Here is a 23,508-nt window from a genome sequence, read left to right as displayed (position 1 = left end):
GAGGTGAGACCGTTTTTTGATATACGAATTGAAATGACTGTACAAGATGGGTTAATTTTCAGGGGTAATCGTGTAGTGGTTCCAATTACCCAGCAGGCTATACTGAAGGAGAAGCTGCATTCTACACACCAAGGAATAGAAGGATGTTGCAGAAGGGCAAGAGAATGTTTGTATTGGCCAAACATGAACAGTGAGATCAGAGACTATGTTTCAAAATGCCCCACATGCAAAAAATACGAAGTAGCCAATCCAGCCGAACCATTAATGTCTCATGAAGTTCCTGACAGACCCTGGGCGAAAGTGGGAGTGGACCTGTTTAAGTTTACAAATAGAGACTATCTTTTTACTGTGGATTATATGAGCAACTTCTGGGAAATTGATCATCTTTAAAATACAGAAGCTAAGACAGTAGTAACCAAACTGAAACATCATTTTGCACGACATGGAATACCAGATCAGGTGGTAACTGATAATGGGCCTCAGTTTAGCAGCCAGGAATTTTTCCACCTTTGCTAAAAAGTGGTGTTTTATACATACACCTGTCAGTCCATACAATAGCAAGGCGAATGGGAAAGTGGAATCTGCAGTAAAAATGGCAAAGAACCTTTTCCGGAAAGCGATGGAGGGTAAGGCTGATCAATACCTAGCAATGTTGGATCATAGGAATACACCATCTAAGGGTCTCTTATCACCAGCTCAGAAGCTGATGTCAAGGAGAACAAAAACGCTTCTCCCAACTAGAGAGGAGTTACTCAGACCAGAATTGGCCAAAACCTCAAAAAGTGTGTCAAACGAGACAGCAGGAGATAAGAACAGTTTTTTAACCACAAAGTGAAACCACTTCAACCGTTACACCCTGGAGATGTAGTACGGATGAAACCCCGCATAAAGGGCCAGAGAGAGTGGAAGAAGGCAATTGTATGGGAGAGACTGGATGAGCGGTCATACAATGTAAAAGTGAATGGGGAGCTATATCGATGGAATAGGGTCGACTTGAAAAAATCTGCAGAAGCACCCCCACTTACATCGTTGATTCACCAGCCATGCGGAGTGCAGAGCGAAATAGTCAGGAATGAAGGTAACGGCATAGAAGAGAGAGATGACACAGGCCAACCTGGGTATGAAGGTGAATTGGGAGAGGGAGTTAACCCGACACCACCCTCAATGATATCAAGCCCCGAACAAACAAAAGCAAAAGAGTTGTATGCTCAATCTGTTAAGTCCAAAGTAGCTGAGCAGCGGCTTGGTTCCCAATTCAGGTGATCGCTCATCCCCCTCTCAGTACAGGCCAATAAGTCTCCTGTGCGTCATGAGTAAGTTGCTAGAATCTGTGTTAAATACAGAAGTAATCAACCATCTCAACAAAAATAACCTTCTTAGTGACACTCAATATGGTTTCCGTTCTGCTAGATCTACAGCAGATGTGCTTACAGTTATATCGCCTAGGATTAGCAAATCTCTCGACGATGGCAATCTTTCTAGGGCAATTGCTCTTGACATATCTAAGGCCTTTGATAGGGTGTGGCATAAAGGTTTACTTCATAAGATCGCTAGCTATGGTATAGCTGGAAATGTCTTCTCAATTATTAAATCATTTCTTTCTGATAGGTTCATAAGAGTAGTAGTTGAGGGGCAAAAATCAGAAGCTCACAGTATTAATGCTGGAGTTCCTCAGGGGTCCATCCTGGGCCTAACTCTTTTCCTGATCTACATTAATGATCTTCCAAATCACATCCTTACATCATTTGTAGACATTTATGCTGACGACACTACCATTTATGGTAGCACATCTAAGACAGTAAACGACCAAGTTCTCTCCAATTCTCTCTCCTCTGATCTTGAGCACGTAGTACAATGGGGAAAGGAGTGGCTAGTTACTTTTAATGCATCTAAAACCAAGCTTCTCTCTTTACATCATCAACATTCTAATCCACATTTGGCATCAATTGAAATTAATGGCTCTTGTCTTCAGGAGGCCTCAAGTTTTGACAAGCTTCTGGGCTTGACCATTACTCCTGATCTTAAATGGAACACGTACATCAAATCTGTTGCCAAGGCCGCTGGAAAAATGGTGGGATCTTTCTATCGATCCGGTAAATATCTCACTGCTGATGCAATTCTCTATCTATATAAGAGCCAGGTACGTCCAAGGATGGAATACTGTTGCCACATCTGGGCAGGAGCTGCTAGAAAGGACTTGTCCAGCCTTGAAAGAGTTCAAAATAGACTTTGTAGCCTCGTAAGAGATGTCCTTTTCTCCTCCTTGCAACCTCTATCTCACAGAAGAGATGTTGCGAGTTTGTCTCTGCTGTATCGTTATTTTCATGGAAAGTGTTCGACTGAGCTTCAATCTATGGTCCCCCCTCGCGAAACTTTCACAAGAAACACTCGCCTAGCTGTAAACACTATCAATAATTCCCCCCACTCTTTATCTGTGCCTAAACCTAATCGTAGATTCCATGAACAAAGCTTCTTTCTTAGAACTGCACGCCTGTGGAATTGTCTTCCGTGTTCCTGCTTTCCGGCTGACTACAATATGGTTGTGTTCAAGTCTAAAGTAAATAAGTTCTTGATGAGCCGTTCCATATAAGTTATCAAATTTACCAAATTTTCATTACTAATGATTACTATATTGTCCAATTTCTACTGTACACTCTTTAACCCTTATCCTTGAGTGGCCTCTGGGCCTTGATAATGTGGTGATGCCTATGTAAAAAAAAAAAAAAAAAGCCTACGGACAACACGGTCGGGAAGAGTAGTGAGTGATCCTGTGAGATTCAGGGACTACGCGAAATAAAGTAGGGAAGGGCAGAATAATCCCTGTTAGGCAGGACGGTAGTCTGCCCACTTTTTTATATATATTTTATTTTAATTCCGTGCAGACGTTTTTTTTTTTTGTTGTTTGTTTTCTCCTTTCTTTGAGAAAAGGGAAGATGTTGCATGAACAGCAACAGGTGTTACACCGTTTGGAGTAACGCCCCTTGAAAGTGACCGGTGTAAGAAGAGTACTAAATAAAGATGGTTGCCGAGTAAACACAACAACTGGTTTTATGTTATATTTTATCCGTGGGCATCCTCACACATGAAACAATATTTAAGCGTACTTTACGACTAGGCTTTACCGGGCGTTCGTTATAGCTTAGATAAATACTTTTGCAGTTTTAACAACGTTCTTCAGATGCTGCACTTCCATTTCTTGTTCTCTTTCAGTGGAGGAGAAATCCTTCACGATTGAGACAATTTTAATTTTTGTACCTTTTCTCCACGTTAAAAAACGACCCTGGTGTCTAACTCTGTCCCGTGGGGAGGCATAGTAAATAGGTACAATGATATCAGAGCGTTTACACTGAACATCTACAGAATGCCAACATCAAAATAAATAAATAAGTAAATATATAAAAAGAACTCACCCAGAAAGACACTAATTTATTTAAATATATTTTGTTTAAATACGTTCGTTTTATTACTTACATTAAAAAGTTTTTGCGTCAATAGAAAAAGTTTTTTTGGTAATGGTGTAGATTGGCCTTCCTTTGTTTACAAAGCCATTTGACGGAAGTGATGTCAGACATATTTTTATCTACGGATGGCCAAAACCGTATAGAATGAACCTTTTTTTTTATTATTATGTATAAGTTTTATTTAAACTTAATGGACTGTTTTTTTGTTTTGGTATTTTTTTAGTTTACCGACACCTCGGCAATTACTTCTAATTTGCGAAAAAATAAATGCGATATTCGTTCTCAGCATATCCGAAAACCTCAATAAGTCGACTAATTAGAGGTGATTGCCGAGGTGTCGGTAAACTAAAAAAATACCGAAAAAACACCTCGTCTTTTTTTTTTTTTGTTAATAAAACTTTAATTTTAAAATTTCGATGTTTGAAGAACAGTCCATAATATATATTTCATTATAAAAGATCTATTTTTGTTTGATAAAAAGAAAAACAGTTAATAACTACAAAAAAAAAAGCCCATTAAGTTTGAACTTAATGGGCTTCTTTTTTTTTTTTTGTAGTTATTAACTGTTTTTCTGACTGTTAGTTATTGACTGTTTATTAAATAAAACTTATATAAAAAAAAAAAAGGTTCATTCTATATGGCCATCCGTAGATAAAAATATGTCTGACGTCACTTCCGTCAAATGATTTTGTAAACAAAGGAAGACCAATCTACACCATTACCGTTTTTTTTTTAATCCTTAAAAATTTTGTAAATATTTAATATTAAAGAAAATGTTTTGTAATATATATATATATATATATATATATATATATATATATATATATATATATATATATATATATAATCTTTAAAAGTTTTGTAAATATGTTTTTAAAAAATCTTGCTCGTGAACATTCGACTATGTTTGCTATTTGACGTGTTTACAAACAACCAAACCAACGGCAATGACAAGGTCAAACAACCGGTGTCACTTGAAATGTTCGCCAATCTTTGTCTTCTGAGTAATCTTTACTTGATCCAAACTTAATTAATTCTTCTAAATAAAATAATTGCTTTCTATGATAATGCGTGTTTTCTTTCGTTTATTTTTGTTTCGTAATAACACAAAAAGTATTTTTTAAAATAAATATATGGTTTCGTTTTTCGTGTATTGACTCCGTGATCAAGTTTATTTTTAAAATAAAAGTTAAAAACAGGTTGAAAAAATATTATGGGGGTGCATAGTCTCTTTTAAAAACAATATCTCCTTCAAGAACGACCATAAAATGTGTTTTCAATAGATATTTATTCAATAAGGGATCAGTTTTCCTACCTAGCAAAAGAGGCGAGTTTTCCGGGTACCAGTTTTCTGGGTTCGAGTTTTCCGGGCACCCACGTATTTATATTGAAGATGATATAATTTTCATCTAGTTCGTTTGAAGCTCTATTTTGCCATTGATCAAAATCACAGCGGCTGTAGTGAAATATAATTGACATTAGAGAGTTCAAGGTTTTCCTCATCTCCTTTTGGTGAAGGACATTGTCAAGGTCGATTTTCATAATGTCGCACTTAAAAAGAGCACCGCTAATTAGCGAAAAATCATGGGCCAGTCTCCAAGAATATTACGACTCTCATGGGAAAAATTTGCGAATGATTGACATGTTTAGTGAAGACCCTGATCGTTTTAAAAAATTCAGGTAATCTACTTTTTGTATAATATCTTTCTCACTGCAGACGATTTGATCCAACTTTTCATTTCTTCATTACAAGGATGGGATTACTTTGGTGAAAGTGCTTCTTAGCGTAAGATAAGTCAAAAAAGTATATGACAAATTTTATGACAAGGGACCTTCCTCTCCTCCAAAATGATTCGGGGGGTTTGTATTACTGTACACATAGATTCGAAAAAATTGCCAAAAAACAAATATATAACAAATAAATGTTATCAAAGGCAACATAAGTTACTTTTATACCTAACTGGATGTTTTTATTCAATGTAACCTGTATATTCAGCTCGAAAAAGATAGTGTTTACCGATGTATTGGAAAATTGGGTTTGTTTTACTGTACACATAGATTCGAAAAAGTTATCACAACACAAATATAGAACAAATAAATGTTATCAAAGGCAAGATAAGTTACTTTTCTACCTAACTGGATATGCTTTTACTGTTTTTATTTAATGTAACATGTTTATTCCGCTTGAAAAATATACTGTTTACCGATGTATTGGAAAATTTTAAAAGGCAGCCGACTCTCTCTTTGAGGCGGTAAGTTTGGGAAAATGAGTTATAAATAAAAAAAAAAAACAGACAAAATACTGTTAGAAACTCGCTCAATACCCTGACATAGGCTGACATATTCGGCGGATTTTTAACAGTATTTTGACTGTTTTTTTTTTTATTTTATTTATTTATAACTCATTTTCCCAAACTTACCGTCCCCGAGAGAGAGTCGGCCGCTATTTTGAATTTTCCAATACATCGGTAAACACTGTATGTTTTTCGAGTTGAATAAACATGTTACATTAAATATAAACACTAAAAACATATCCAGTTGGGCAGAAAAGTAACTTATCTTGCCTTTGATAACATTTATTTGTTTTGTGACAACTTGTTCGAATCTGTGTACAGTAAAAAAAAACTTTTTTTGTTGGTTTAGTCGCTTTCTTTCAATTCGAATGTCGTCTGCTTACATTTAGATAGCGCGGTAAATATTTACTAACAACAGCAGAACACCGACCAATAATTTTTTTTCTTCTAAGGTTTTCGGTGTCTCTGACAACGAATCTGATATTCAAACCCGTCGCAAATTTACCGTTTGCATGGTATTAACCCCTGAACCTTCGCATTATTTTGTGCCAACTCCCCGCCACCGTTTATGCTATTCTTCGTTCACGCATGGACGCGTGTAGTACGGTGACTTGTCACATCGCGGAATAATTTTTTAGCAGACATTTAAAATAACAAGAAAGTTTTCAAAAACAAAATGTGGTTCATTTTTCGGTACTTGTTGTGCACTTATTGAACCGTGCTGAAATAATAACGCGGCGGACGTTGGGAATCTAAGCCTTACCTTATAAACTCCACAATTTTCACTTTTTTTTTTAACTTGTTGATATCATCCAATAGAGACTTCAGATAATTAAAAAAAAAAAAAAAAATTTTTAAATCATTTTTTTTTTTTTACTCTAAAATAACCTGACGTAACTCAGCGTTCACTAATAATTTAATAAAAGAAACACATTCCAAGTGAACGCTGAGTTACGTCAGGTTATTTTAGAGTAAAAAAGAAAATGGACCTTTAAGTTCGTGGTTAATTTACTACAACGTTATAATAGAAAACTGAACAAGCCGTGAAAAGTCATAAAAAAATGATTTTAAAAAGTACGACGCGCGACAACACTCCCCCCCGCCCTACACCCCACCGTCCATGCGCGAACGATGGCGGTGAGTTGGCACAAAATAATGCAAGGGTTCAGGGGTTAATACCATGCAAACGGTAAATTTGCGACGAGTTTGAATAACTGCTATGACGAATCGATACCAAAAAACAAAAAATCGATAAATAATCGTGCATTTTGCTAAAAATATGATCATTTCTTTCAGCAATTTCTTGTTTATTGACCTGGTGGAGTGGTGGCCCAACTGTGATAGAAAATGCAAGAGTCGTTTTCAACACATACAACGCCTAGCATTCCCCAAATGGTCACCCATCTGGTACTGCCCAGCCTCATCATTGCTTAACTTCGGGGTTAATGTTTCTCTCTCTCTCTCTCTCTCTCTCTCTCTCTCTCTATATATATATATATATATATATATATATATATATATATATATATCGCTTATGAAAAAAGAATTAAACTCTTCAAATCAAATGTTGAAAATACATGGCTAAATATAGATTATTTAGTCCCCTCCAGGCCCCCATACTTGATCTAAAGCTATCATTAAATTTTGTTTTTAATTAATTTCGCTACGCAAATCTATAAGAGTAATATAAACAGTTAGAATTATTTGGAATTCAGGTACTCGTATAAGTAAATCATCCTAAATCTTATTTAGGCAAAAAAACAGACGGTACTGGTCGCGATTAGAGTTCCCTGCCGAACACCCTAAAAAAACACTGACTTCTCCCCACGCATGAGCAAAGGATGTTTTAGTTGCCATAGTAACTAAACGATCATGAATTTTTATCGACTTTGTTTTACTGTTTATGAATATTGAAATAAGACATTACTACACATTTATTAATAATATCTCACTTTTATCGACTGTTTTTTTTTTGTAATGTTCTTGAAAAAATGAATTCCTATTTTTTTTTATTGTGAAAATTTACGATGCTTTATTTTTATTAAAAAAAAAAAAAAAAAGTAAATCAATAATTTTTTTTTTTACTACTGAAAACCATAACTTCAGTAAAGGTGTTTTTATTTAAATAAAATACATTTCCACTAAGATTCAAATAAAAATAATAAATTCATTATATTCCGTGATCATTATTTGATAAATACTGAAAATTTCATTAAAATTGGTTAATTTTAGTTTTGGTGAAGGGAGAAGTCAAAATATTGATACATTTTGAGCATCGGCTATTTATTTTGCACGTACCCCATTGTAATATAATTATTGGGGTTTTTATAGTGTAACAAAACGAAATGATGGTTAAAAAAACAAATATATAATAAATAAATGGCAAGATAAGCTCCAAACATTTTAAAAGCACATAGAAGCACTTCAAACATGGGGGTGGGGGCTTAAAATTTATAACTACAAATTCCGATTTTTATTTTTATTTATTTATTCATGTATTTTTTTCATAAGATTTGGCTTGAAAAGATCTCACTGTTAAATATTACTCAATTTTATTTTCTGATATTTTTAAGGCTGTTTTAAAAAAAAAAAAAAGTAGGGTGGACCTGTACAATGCACCCTCTCTTTTTATTTGTTGTCATAAATGTTAACCCCCCCCCCCAATGTTTGAAGTGTTTCTACGTATTTTAAAAATGTTTGGAACGCATGACTCCCTCCTTTTAGCCAAGAAAAAAAAAAAAAAGTAGGTTTTGATTTCTTTTTAGGGGGAAACCATTAGATCGCAAAATAATTACCTTTTATTTATATACTAGTAGGAGGACCACTCGGTATTGTCCAGACCATATATATAAAAAAGAAAAGAAAAGAAAGTTGCATTTTATTACACTTGCTAAATGATTTTTGTTTTAATTATTTTTACTGTGCGATAATTTATCAGTTTAAAAAAACAAAAAAAACATCAGATGTTGGCCCATCCATTGCTACGAAATCAGTATAGGGTTATGTGAGTGAGAAAAGTTTTAAGCAGTTATGATTAAAAATAAAAAGAAACTATTTGTGATTTACGTAAGTAGTATTCCTGCATTTAATAATAATCTGATCTTTAAATCAACTGCCAGTAAAGAACATTATTTGTTTTGAGGCAAGTAAATAATACAAAATACAAAATAAACACAAGGTTTTTTCTTAACCTTGTTTAATGCTTACCGAAATAAACGTTTTCAAAAATGTTAAAAATAAGAAACGAAACATCTGTCGCAAGGTGGGCGCGAATGCAAAATCAAATATTTCTCAGTCAATAATGTCCTAACCCATTGGGCCACGGTGACAGGGATACCATGACTCAGCAAATTTATGTAGTTAATGTATCCAAGAGTGGAGCAGTGGAGCACTATCAGAATTTTTGTAGGAATTTTTGACACCCCTAACACGAAACTGCGAATACAATATAAAAATCTCGTAATTTCTCTGTTAAAAGTGGGTTATTTATTTTCTTTATGGATTATACTTCCAAAATAAACTATTACAGTTGTTTTAAAAGTAATAAAAATATTTTTATTTTTTTTTTAAAACAGTAATGAATTTTCCGAACTCAATATTTTTCAATTTTTAAACTCAATATTTTTACATTTTTAAATTTTAAAAATCTATCAAAATTTTTCTATTGATTCTATTTTTACGATATTTTCAGGGTCAGTGTGAAATTTTATGTTCTTTCCAATAAACCGAATATTATATTTTAGACAAACGTTTTTTTTTTTTTATTCACGGTTCCCCCCCCCCCCATCCCAATTGTTAAGTGTCTATTACAAAGTAAATACTTAATTTCGACCCGGATAAGTACATAATTATTTACTCACAAATTGAAGAGAAAAGGTCAATACATAATATATTCAAATTTAAAAAAAAACGGACATCGTGTTCTTGTAGAATTTTACCTGTAAAGTTTGAAGTTTAAAACCTTTTTTTAAACCACGTTATTTGTTTTTTCTTTTTTCTTTTTTTTTTTTTAATGGAACCTTGGTCCTTGCTCCTTTAATTGAAAAAAAAATTAGGGCTTGAATTACATTTTTCGAGGAGTTATAAGCTTGGAAAGACAGGGGGTCGAATAATTCACGCCTCCAATTTTGTAAATGTCTAATAATAATTAATTTCGACTCGGATAAGTACATAATTATTTACTCACAAATTGAAGAGAAAAGGTCAATACATAATATATTCAAATTTAAAAAAAAACGGACATCGTGTTCTCGTCGAATTTTACCTGTAAAGTCCGAAGTTTAAAACCTTTTTAAAAAAAAAACACGTTTTTTTTTTTTTTTTTAATGAAATCTTGGTCCTTGCTCCTTTAATTGAAAAAAAAAATTAGGGCTTGAATTGCATTTTTCGAGGAGTTATAAGCTTGGAAAGATGGGGTGGAATTATTCGCTATTTTCACAAAAAATTCTGATCAGTTCAAGCATACGTAGATACTGAAATCGTTTAGAAAGAGATGATTCTACATGATTCTCCTCCCCATTAGATTCTACGATTGTTAAGGTAAAAAAAATGAATATTTTGTTCTAAATTTCACGTGTGCAAGTCCCTGTCCTTTTAAACAGTACCAGAATCATTTTTAACCACTTTGGATTTCCAAGATTTTAGTGAGATATATAGGTATCTCCAAAACAATGTGAAAAAAATATGCATGATTCTGTGACGTCAGACTTGTGCTAACTATATGAACTATGGAAAAGCAGAAGCGACTTAATGATTTTTTTAAAACCTTTGTTTATCTTCAAACTGTAATTAATAATTAATCTTTGCTATAATGTTGTTAGGTTTGAAGATTTACACAGTTTAACGATTAATAATATTATAAACATTTGTATATTAAATATGAAATATGGTTTTATTGAATGTTCATGTTCGGCTTCCATACTTTTGTTTGGTAAAAAGAGAGAAACAAAATATGAGGGGGGGGCTACAAAATGCTTAATATTTGTGCAATAATATTTTCAAATCGGTTTTAATCTGGAGATAAAATAGCTGACAACAACCATGTTTATATTAAAACTTAATATTTAAAAAAAATTAAACACAATTAATTAAAAATCTATGTAACGGAACATTTTGAAATAATGGAATTTAAAACGTTTTAAACTTTTAAAAATTAATTAATGTTTACGAAGTTTCTTTTTCTTGGCAATTCAACTGATTATATTAATTTGAAAAAACGCTATTTAAAAAAAAAACATTAAATTTATATCATTTTTTTTAATTGCAACTTTAAGGTAAATTTTTGTTCAATACGTGTATTTAAATTAAAAAAATAAATGTTTTACTTATCTGAACTCTTATGTTTGATAATAAATAGAAATTTTGATAGATTTAAATATGTTCAAATTTAAAAAAAAATAAATAGCGCCCCCCCTCCCGCTATTTATTTTTTTTTTAAATTTGAACATATTCTACGTACTAAAAAAATATTTCCCCTCGTATACGTTATGGAAACTGCATTTTATATGTAATTTCATTCTAAAATGGATAAGTATTGAAAATTTCACGAAAATCTGACCATTAGTTGATTTTTGCTAGATTTATTAAACACTGGTATGTTTTCACGTTCGAAATGCTTACTACATGGGAACGTTATTTTAAAGTGTCAGTAAACACGATTTTCGTTATTCATTATTTACGTACGATGGAAAAATTTTTTAAACATTATTACTAGTTTATTTTGCCCTTTTTTTAAATGGGATAAAAGTTATATTGATAATATTAATTTATCATAAAGTTACATCGTTTTACATATAGGGGGTGGTAATTCTGTGGTAACTTTTGGAGGTGCCTAGAGATATACAAAAACACATACATTCACATTAAGATATTTGCCCTTTATATAATAGAAGATGAATTATTATTTTTTTTTTTTTTAAATTTTGACTGATAATTACACAAGACTGGTTTTTAAATAAAAAATTTCCGTAAAAAAAAAAAAAAAAATGCGCCTTTAAAATAAATAAAACAGTGATAGTTATTCAGAATTACACTTATTTTAAAAAAAAAAATACAGAAAAATATTTATGATGTATGTACTCTTAACGTAATGATGTCATAGTCCAAAAATTATGTAAATTGATCAATTAATTTTCTTTAAAAACTTAAAGAATCAAAATTTACGATTTTTAACGATTTTAACTGCATAAGATTGATTTTGTAGGTGTTTTTTATTTGTTTTTTTTTTTTACATAGGCATCACCACTTATCAAGGCACAGAGGCCACTCGAGGATAAGGGTTAAAGAGTGTACAGTAGTCAATTCGACAATATAGTAATCGTTAGTAATGGAAATTCGGTAAATTTGTTAACTTAAGTGGAACGGCTCATCAAGAACTTGTTTATGTTGGACTTGAAGACAACCATATTGTAGTCAGCTGGAAAGCAGGAAAACAGGTGTGCAGTTCTAAGAAAGAAGCTTTGTTCATGGAATCTACGTTTAGCTTTAGGCACAAATAAAGAGTTGGGGGAATTATTGATAGTGTTTTCGACTAGACGAGTGTTTCTTGTGAAAGTTTGGGGGGGCATGAATTGGAGCTCAGTCGAGCACTTGCCATGTAAATAACGATAAAGCAAACTCGCAACATCTCTTCTGTGAGAAAGGAGTTGTAGGGAAAAGAAAAGGACATCTCTTACGAGGCTACAAAGTCCATTTTGAACTCTATCAAGGCAGGATAAGTCCTTTCTAGCAGCTCCTGCCCATATGTGGCAACAGTAGTCCATCTTTGGACATACCTGGCTCTTATATAGATAGAGAATTGCATCAGCAGTGATCAATCTACTGGATCGATAGAAGGATCCCATTATTTTTCCAGCAGCTTGGCAACGGATTTGATGTATGTATTCCATTTAAGACCAGGAGTAAAGGTCAAGCTCAGAAGCTTGTCAAAACATGAGGCCTCCCCAAGATGAGAGCCATACATTTCAATTGATGCCAGATGTTGATGATGTAAAGATAGAAGCTTGGTTTTAGATGCATTAAAAGTAACCAGCCACTTCTTTCCCCATTGTATCACGTGTTCAAGATCAGAGGAGAGAGAATCAGAAAGAACTTGGTTGTTTACGGTCTTAGATCTGCTACCATAGATGGTAGTTCCATCAGCATAAATGTCTACGAATGATGTAAGGGTGTGATTTGGAAGATCATTAATGTAAATCAGGAAGAGAGTTGGGCCCAGGATGGACCCCTGAGGGACTCCAGCATTAATACTATGAGCTTCTGATTTCTGCCCATCAACTACTACTCTTATGAATTGAGAAGACATTTCCAGCTATACCATAGCTGGAGATCTTGTGAAGTAAACCTTTATGCCATACCCTACCAAAGGCCTTTGATATGTCAAGAGCAATTGCCCTAGAAAGGTTGCCTCTGTCGAGAGATTTGCTAATCCTATGAGATGTTTTCACTCAACATGAAACAAATGCACAGACAATTGCCCTTTATATAATAGACTAGGGGGGGTACCCAGCATTGCCTGGGTATTTGTAGGTGTGTGTGTTTGGTGGTGGGGTAAATCAGAACAAAAAGGAAACTTAACGATAGTGATTTTTTTTTTTTATAAAAAAAAAAAAATGGGGGTTGGTGGCAAGTGGGCTTGAACCCAGAGCCTTGAGGCCTATAGACTGAGCCTGAACACCTGTGCTACGGCGACGATGTTAATTTAAGAGCGATTAAAGTGAGTAAACTCAATGAGGTTTGATTGACAGGTCGCCGCTTAATGAGGTCATCGTGGGAGCGTTACGATGACGAGGCAGTCTTTTGGTGTTTGTTTACTTTGTTTCACTGCGGGATCGTTTTTTTCATTTAGTGCGGGGCAGTTTGGGCTTCCCCAAGATGATGAGAGGCGAGGAAACCAGCTCCCCATTGAAAGGGAATTGTCCAAATTGAATAGCAATTGTCTGATATAAGGAAAAAACTGTATTGCTCAAAACTGATTGCTTTTGGGTGTTCCCGGCGAATTGCGCTGGGAACGATGTAACAACCTTCGTATTAGTTTCGCTTTTATTATACGAAAAAGGCGACTCTACACGCGCCGATCGAAAAATATTGAATATTTAGCTTTTGAGAGTCTGGCAAATTAAATACACAAGCGACCCCAGTTTGTAACTCGTAGATATGATTTTGACGTGATATAAAAAGTTTTAAAAATGAGCGATGGCCTTGAGAAGCCGCTGAAAAAATCCTTTTGTAGACATACACAAAAATTGAACATACATACATACACACATTTTTGCTTTTCTATTTATAAATGGGCACCCTCTTCTGTACTCCTCCTAAGTTGACTTTTTTTTCTTTAAGACTATTATATGTAAACACCCTAATGTATGCTACAATTTAGAGTCTGTAGGGGAAGAGAGGTCAGTTTTGTATATAAATTTGACGTAAAATCATCACTGATTTTTAAGCCATTCTCAAACCAGGTAGCTGACCTTATTTATATAGTGTTTGGACAGATTTTAAAACCAGGTGTCTTGCTTTAGAATAGCAATACACATGAAAAAATTGAAATAGCTTAAAATATTTCAATATTGGTATCTCTAGAAAGAGCTTGATGAGCTAAGAAAGAATCTTTTTTAATTTTTTAAATCCAATTAAAATTAAGGAAGTTATGACTATTTTTGTGCCTCACACCTTTGAATATTTTTCCCTCTTTAAGATCATATGTGTTTTGTCACATTTTTTACAGTACTTTTTCAGTAAAAATGCTATATCTTTGTTAAAACAAAAGATTAAGTTATGAAATTTACCATATAAGTGTATTTTTGTGCTAGGAATCAGAATATGCTACTGAAAACTTCCAAAAATTAATGGTTTTCAAATAATCTGCAGTAAATGCACATAAATATGCTGCAATTCCTTAAAAATGCCAGGTATTCATTAAAAGAAAAGAAATTAAAGAACTCAAAGCTGAATTGTGATGCATTATATGTACAAATAACTGAAATCGAAATCCAGGACTGTTTAAAAATGAATATATTACAATATTTCTTTGGTATTATTGTTAACCCCCCCCCCCTCACTCCATCTGACCACCTCTCCAAAATATGCGATTTTACCTTCATAGGCAATTACATGTGAATACCTTTAAAAACTTTAATGGAAGATGAACAAGTATTATTTTAGAATTTAATGTAAAAAGATTCCCCATTTTGAGCTATTCTAGCGTTTTAGGGCAGTTAACCATTTTTTTTTTCCATCTGAGATAAATCCTGTGTGCCTTTTTTTTTTTTTTTTTTTTTTTTTCTAAAGACGATTGTGTGATTTTAAGATGGTCTTTGTGCAATTATTAGAGGGTGGGGAGGTTGCCACTCTGATTTTGGGTTAATGGTAGAGCTAAGGAAAATTGTGTGAACACCCTGAAGACTTGATAGAAACAAAACAAAAACAATTTTAGAATTTAGAGTGGGGGATAGTTTAACAAATTTAATGTGAAATAATTCACCATTTTGAGACCATTCTAGCATTTTAGGACAGTTGATTAATTTATTTTTTATGGGTGATAAATGGTGCAGTTTTCTTTGAGGAAGGATTTTTTTCTTTTTTTTTTAAACACTTATATGTAGCTTACCAAGGAACTTTGTTTGGTGAGGAGCTTGCCACTTAGACTTAGTGTTATTGTTAGGGCTAAAGGTTTTAAGAGAAAGCTTGCCACTCGTACCTAGGATTAGAGGTAGGATTAAGGGAGTTTTGGTTTTTTTTTTCAGAAGGCGTTTGACCCTTATGTTTACGATAAGTGGGCCATAATTATTGGCTTTTGAAAATGTTATGCCTTAGATTTTGGACGTCAAATCATTTTTAAATATGAAATTTATTTTTGTTTTATTTGTTGTATTTCTTAAGGGGTGTGAAACTTAACAAGAATTATGACAAATAGACAAAAGAATTTAATTTAAAATGAATGACGTCACTAACAGAAAATGTGACGTTTGGAAAACTTAAGTATTTTTGCCCACTTAGTTAAATATCAAAAAACGTAAAAACGTTTTTTGATATTTAACTAAGCTAAAGCTTACAAATTGTTCACAAATTTTTGATAAATTTGGTTTTTATTTTCAATTAAATTTCTTGTCCGAGTGACACATTATTTCGTTAAACTTTCCAGTTTTTTTTTTTTTTTATTTCTCTACCTGGACTTCGGGCCAAGATCACAGTGTAGTATTCTGATGCTACACTTCGCCTTTTCTGTCCTCTGTAAGTGAAGAAGAAATCCTTCATGACTGAGACAATTTTTGTGTTTGCTTCTATGCAGATTGACCCTCTTTGGGAAGCTGGATTTTCCTCACATTAATTGACCTTGTGTCTAACTGTCCTCAAGGGGAGGCAAGTAAATAGGAACTTAGCTAGAAATTGAGCACCTCCTAGAAATATTTAAATATTGATTTTGCATTTTTTTTATATATATATATATATAATTGGGTAGATTAGTATCCATTCGATTATAAGCGGCTAAAAAAAAATGTAAAAAAAAAAAGACAAAAAAATATATTGGGAGAGTGTGTGTAGAGGGGGGGTTTACTACTTGCACACGTGAAGCAAAATCATATTTCACATCATTATTAGATACTTTTTTAAAAATAGAATGATTTTTTTCCAGGTATCATGGTTTTAAATTGCTCGGTACCACAAAATGAAGCCGGTTACATTTTTATTTTTAACGGATAATTTTAATAAAGATTTATTTATTTAACAGTGGGTGTCCGAAGAAATTTTTTTACAAAATCTTACAGAAAACGCCGTTTTATGATGTTAACATTTTTAGCAATTTATTTGCTTAAAACTCTTAAAATATATAATGTACATTATTATTTATTAATTTATTTTAAAGTATAATCATTTTCGAAGAAAACAGTGGTATTTTGAGGACTTAAGATGCTTTAGTTTTTAAAATATGATGATTTTAGCAGACCCTCCTTAAAATCCGTAATCATCCAAAGTATTTTTATCGTCCGTGTGTATTGCTATTTAGAAAGAAATAATGCTAAGAAGATATTATGTGAAGCCATGTGCATACTCCCTCCCAACAATCGTTGATCTCAATACTGTGTGTTGTGTTTATTTTTAATCATCTTCTATTCTAGTTCTGGCTGTGTTGTTCTGGCAATCACCAAGAGTGTAAGCAGTGGCTTACAAGTATAAAAAAAATAAACCAACTCAGGCTCACAAAAACAAAAAGCATATTGCATGTAGATTAGTTATACTGTGTGTGTAATGCCATCACAGAAAATGACCCTCAAAATACTCATGTTCACATCATAGCTATCTGTTGAGGTTGTCACTGTTGGTCAGTTGTCATCTTAGTTCGGCTAAAGCTTTTCTGATCTGCTTGGTTTGGCTAAAGCCTTTCTCAGCTGCAGTTATCAACTGTTTCTCTTCAAATTATCTCTGACTCTTAAAATTTTGTCTTCGTCATGTTATCTCTTGTTGAGATTATGGTCTTTCTCAAGTGAAATGTTGTCACCTTGGTGAGGGCATAATCACGCTGAAACACTTGTTCCTGTTAAATCACCAAAGTTAAGCATTGTTGAGCCTGGTCAGAACTAAAATGGGTAACCATTTAGGAATACTATGTACTGTGTGTGCTTTCCACCTATCTTGGCATCGTTTCCAGTCACCCAGGACTTCTCCTTGTCACAGGAAACAAGTAGTGCTGACCTAAAAGTGGTTAGGGATTATGCAACTCTTGCTTCACAATTCAGCATGTGTCATCTATCATCGTTCCAGGATGATCAGATGGCCCTTGTCGTTCTGAGCACTAAACATTCATTTGGGGTGATGGGAATATAATATGAACCTAGGAATGCTTGGATGTAAATGACTAAGTAATCTTTGTCAGTAATTATGCAAAGGAGTCATTTTGCTCACCAATTACAGACATTGTGAGAATGATATATCAGGCAAAATGAGGTATTGGGTCTTTGATGGTAATAGCTTTTGTAAGTTCATTTCTATCTCACTTCCTGTATGTTTATGAAGATCTAAAGAATCCCCAATTCATTTCGGAGTTTTTGTATAATCTGACTCTTGTCACAGATCCAAGTGCATACCAGGATGTACACTGAGCTATTACCAGACTATAATCTTCCACTTCATGAGGATAGTGCATTGATAGTCATGGATGATATTGGTAGTGGCTTTCGGTGGTAACACATCTCAAATATTATTATGATAAATTTAATTTTAAAATGTAACTAACTTGCCATAATACATTGCAAGTTTTATAATTATTGTAATGTCACAGGAGTTAAAATTAGAATTTGTTACAATTTTATAATTAGATTGAAATTTGTACAATTTTATATACATTTATGATTTTCAAAATAAAAATTACATTATCAAAACATTACACTAAAAAAAAAAAAAAATCTCAGCCAATTACCAGCCAATGCTGTCACACCACTGCTCATTTAAAACAGTTCACATCTAGTATTATACACTAAGGACTTATCAGGTCAGTATTTGTTATATTATTAAATATTTGGAAATTCAGAATTACAGTTGCTGCTTTCAAGCAAATATATCTATGAAACTAGTGATGTCATAATCCATTTTCAAGCAAATATGTGCATTTCTAATACTCATTCGTTTTTATCAGGTTGTTCTCTCTTCCCCCTCCCTCTTATTTGTCACTTGCATCCTTCAACTACTTCCTTTATCCAGTATATCGTACTGAACATATGATTTTGCTTTCTTAATTTAAAGAAAAAAAAATGGATGTTAAACAGAACCAAGTTTCCTTCTGCACATATCATCACTCCAGCTACCCAATCAGATCCCATCAAATCATTGTATCAGCAGCAACTGACAATACTTGGCCGTTCATTTGGGACCCTAAGATAAACATCACCCTCATCCTACAGTAACAATCCATCATCTTTCCTGTTGACTCACTGAATTATGAATTCTAAACGTATACATTTCTTTGAAATGCCACCTTTATATTTTGCTGCACACAAGTTTGTTTCTGCCATTGCCATGATTTTGTGTCTTTTCTTAGTTGTAAGACTAGTGATTCACTAGCAACTGACCCTTAGAATAAAAGTGTATGGTGACTAGATAGAAACAAAATTCAGTTTTAATAATATACTAGCGAGGGGTACTCGGCGTTGCCCGGGTGTTTGGAGGTGTGTGGTTTTGGGTAAATAAAAAGAAAAATCGTTGGTTGTTAAAAAAACAAAAAACGAAGCCTTGGCGTGCAGTTGAAAAATAGTAAAGTGTGAAAAAAAAAATTAAAAAAAAACAGGTGCCCGTTTTTGACGAGTTATTGACATGAACTTTGAGTGCGGGGCAGTGTTTTATTTAACGCGAGTCTGTTTTTTATACGAAAAAGCTTAATGCACATGCGGCGATGGTAAGTGATAACTATTCAGCAGTTAACATTTTCTGCGGGGCAGTTTTTAATGAGGTCAATAAACCGGTTTGTTTGTTTTTAACTAACTTTGGAAAAAAACAGCTCCCTGTTTATTAGGGGCCGTGTCTCGTCTCGAAATGAAAGCAACCGTCTGATATGACGAAGCCGACATTGGCCAAATGTTACATAGCTTTCTAGAGACCACTGGCCGTGGGCCAGTATTTCGAATCGAGTTTCGCTTCTTTTTTTTTTTTTTTTTTTTTTTTATATATACCGAAAAACGAATGCAACACGTGCAGATCTGAAAATGTCGAATAATTAATATTTCAAAATCGGGCAAATTAAATAGAGAGGCGACCACCGTTGTTAAGTCATAGATATTATCATTTAGACATGATATAAAAAGTTTTAAAAATGAGCGACGGCCTCGAATCCGCCGGAAAAAAGCCTTTTGAAGACATACACAAAAAAGCGAACACACATACACACATACATTTTCGCTTTTATATAAACATCCCTTAGTGATCTAGACATTTTGTTTAGATAAAATATCATAAAGGATCTTTTCTTTCTCTCTGGTTTAATGGATGACATCATCGATGTAAGATCTACAGAGTTTTAGTAATATACTAAAGCCATCTATCTCTGTAATCTGTCTGATTGAATTGAATTACGATATTCTTTTGGAATGTTATTCATTATGTATAGAAAATCCGTGAGTTTAAGTCATAATTTACTTAGCATTAATTATTGAAGCAAAATGAATTTTCATTTTTCTTCATTTTAAAGACATTAATAAAAAGTAATACAACTAAAAAAAATTTATTAAACATTACATTTACCAAAGAGGCTTGAAAGAATATTAGCTATAATGATTACCAATAATTAAGATACATTTAAATTTTAATTATATTTTTTATTATCTTGTATATAATAAAAGAAAAGCAAAATACCATAGATTTTCAATAAGAGATGCTGCATAAAAACTTATGCCTTCAACCCCCGTCTCATGTAACTTTACTACATTGTTTTATACACATTTATTCATTAGTTAAATCCTATATTACATCCGAGGAGTCGTCATCACTATTGCCCAGATCTACAGAGGAAGTAGTTCGTATTTTTCCCTCCTCTTGATATGTCCTGCTACTCTCCCAGGAAAGACCAGGTAAGCATATATATGCAATATAACTATTTGGACCTGACACCCTAATTAACTGGATTGAACACTCATAAACATACAATTACCATTACATGTCACTGTTCAAAATATAATAATTTCTCTCCAGTATATTTTCACCGATTCTCATTGGCTACGACCACGAAATTCAGTTATTCCGATTTATACACAAGAATACAAAAAATGAACACTAGATCCCCGATTCAGGATGGACGCTCAAATGCCACGCATACAGAGAGATAGGGAGACAGTCAGATACCCAACAGTGCAAGAATTATATCTGTTTTGTTTATAATTGATCACACTACCAAACCCAGCAATACAGACAGATACATAGATAGATAGAGAGAGAGAGACAGACAGAGCCGAGGGTGGTAATGAACGAGCGATACAGAGATGGATAGAGACAGACATCTGACAGCGTGAGAATTATGTTTTGTTTACAATCGACCACACTACTGAACCATACATAGATAGAGAGAGAAAGAGTCAAGCATGATAATGAGCGAGAGAGTTGAGCACGGTAACGAGCGAGAGAGAGACTTCTTTCTGTCTTGTTTTCATTCAAACTAAACACCTTTTTGAAAAAGATTACATGTTTTTTATTTACTTTTAGACAAAACATTTTTGTTGGTTTAAAACAATGTGCATAAAAGTTTATAACCACGTTACTATTCTTTATAACTTCTACTTCCTAGATTATAATAGCTACGGTTTGTGAACGGACGTCGTCTCTACATTTATTTTGATTAAGTTTTATAAAATTTCCTCTATTCCGTCTTTTCGCGTGTTTGTTTGTCTTTTTTGTATAAGTAAAGCGAAACTAAATCATAGCAAAGGCAACCGCTTTTTGGCCTTGCTTTGATCAATATGGGGAAAACCCTTCATATTATGTAATCGGTGGTATTAAGATGACATATGTATTATTCTTTGGTGTTGACTGTTCGTATTAGGATGTTCATGTGGTGATCACGTGGTGAGATGCTAGATATTATATATAATCATTGTGAGTGTTCATATTGTTGAGATATAGAGACAGGTCTTATATATAACGAGACAGACGGGTAGGGTACAGATTACTACAGGAGAGCCTAGCATGTAATTCAATGAGAGGAGATTTATGAATATCTTGATAGGTAGACCGAGAGGTCTACCTATCAAGATATTCATAAATCTTTGACATTTACGTTTTGACAGTTGTACATTTTTATAAACACAAAGTTCATATTAATACAATTTCATTTTATCTTTGTTTTGGTAGAATGACACAACACAAGACGGCAGTTATAAAAATACATGATGATATGTTTATTCTTTGACAGGGATTCAAAGTTGTTTACATGGTTACCTCTAAGCCTCCTAATAAAATTATCTAACTATCAACTAGTATGGAAACCTGAACCCAAGATATTACTGGCAGTAATATTTTATAAGTACTATCCCACCTAAATAAGAATTGATTGATATACAAGATAGAGCAAATAAATCAAATTTGGTACATATATATATATATATATATATAAAAAGCGAAAATGTATGTATGTTTGTGTCTGCTAAAAACTTTTGACTAACTGAACAAAAATTCACAAACTTGGTCTCAAAATATGCTTACAAAAAATATTAACAATGGAAACGTCAGATGATGTCATGACGCCGTGACCTGATTTACTTTAAATAGTTGAAAAACCGAACAAATTTCAAATACGTCGCTTTAGCTCAGGTAGTTAAGGCCTTGGTTCATTATCTAAACGTTTTGGGTTCGAATCGTGATGTGAGATGTTTTTTTTTTTTTTTTTTTTTTTTAAATTTAAATATTGAACCCTGTATTATTTAAGCCATTTTTCACGTAACGTTCGTTTTCCTGTTTTCTTTTTTTTTTGTTTACTTCACTTATTCTTAGCCACACCCCAAAATACCTGGGTACCCACCGATTTTTTAAATTTTAATATCGATACAGGCTTATTTAAGCCATTTTTCATGTGTTCGTTTTTCTGTTTTCATCGTTCGTTTGCCTTACGTTAGTTTTTTTGTGTTTGTTTGTTTTTTTGTTTCAACGTTGTTTTCTTTTCTTACTTCGCTTATAACGATGCTTACATCATCGTCGTCGTAACGCTCGACGACTTTCAAACATCTTTCACTTATTCGCTTCTAACAATGATTCATTCTGGCTGGCCGATTTTATTTTCAAACTTCGCCTCAGAGCTTCGGCTTCGATCCTAACGGTTTCTTTTTTATTTAACACCACACACACCTACAAACACCTGGGCAATGGCGGGTACCCCTCGCTAGTCTATATATATATAAAAGTGAAAATGTATGTATGTATGTACGCTTTTCCTCGATGTCCACAAAAGGCTTCTTTCAGAGAAGCGCTCACTCGCTTCACAACTTCTTAAAACTTTTTATATCATCTATAAATTGTAATATCTCACACTTAACCACGGAGCTCACCTGTCTATTTAATTTTATTGACTTTCAAACGTTAATTATTCGACATTTCCCGCATTCGGCACACGTTACATTCGGTTTTCGGTATAAACTAAAAGCGAAACTCGACTCTAATTACTGGCCGAAAGCCAGTGGTCTCTAGAGAGCTAAGTAACGTTTGATCAATGTCAACATCGTCATATCAGACGGTAGCTTTCATTTCGAGAAGCTCCCCCTAATAAACAGGGAGCGGGTTTTTAAAAACAAACAAACCGATTTATTGACCGCATTAGAAACTGTCCCGCACATAATGCTAACTGCTGAATACCTATCGCCATCACGTCAATCAAAAACGCGCACCTGTTTTTTTTTTTCACACTTTACTATTTTCCAACTGCGCGTCAAGGCTTCGTTTTTTTTTTTCACCGGGCGCCTGTTTTTTTTTTTTCACATTTCGGGGTTTTTTCACACACACCTACAAACACCCGGGCAACACCGGGTACCCCTCGCTAGTATATATATAAAAGCGAAAATGTGTGTATGTATGTGTTTGTGTGTCCGCTAAAAACTTTAGACAGACAGAACAAAAATTCACAAACTTGGTATCATATTGAAGCTCCATCCTTTGCCCGAAAAATATCGAAAAATTGGCCAAAGACATAAATTTTTTCACCCAGAAATCGACAATTTTCTACAGGGGGTGGGGGGAAGGTCAACAAAAACCGTCCTCTCATGACGACGACCGGTTCTATGCATGCG

The 23,508-nt window shown here is 33.6% G+C and overlaps 1 protein-coding gene across 1 annotated transcript in view; it reads left to right on the top strand.

Annotated features, from left to right (window-relative positions):
* The first annotated feature begins 4,888 nt into the window (after positions 1-4,888).
* Positions 4,889-23,508, top strand: part of LOC145246785 (glucose-6-phosphate isomerase-like) — a 129,454-nt gene continuing 110,834 nt past the window's right edge. The window contains exon 1 of the mRNA XM_080108580.1: positions 4,889-5,141. Coding sequence (XP_079964706.1) covers positions 5,005-5,141 — 137 coding nt within the window. The 5' untranslated portion in view covers positions 4,889-5,004. The remainder of the gene's footprint in view (positions 5,142-23,508) is intronic.

This window comes from Euprymna scolopes, chromosome 24 (genome assembly GCF_053919585.1).
Source record: "Euprymna scolopes isolate OS-2025 chromosome 24, ASM5391958v1, whole genome shotgun sequence".
Lineage (NCBI taxonomy): Eukaryota > Metazoa > Mollusca > Cephalopoda > Sepiida > Sepiolidae > Euprymna > Euprymna scolopes.
Note: the sequence above shows the minus strand (reverse complement) of the source record. Positions and strands in the feature narration are given on the sequence as shown.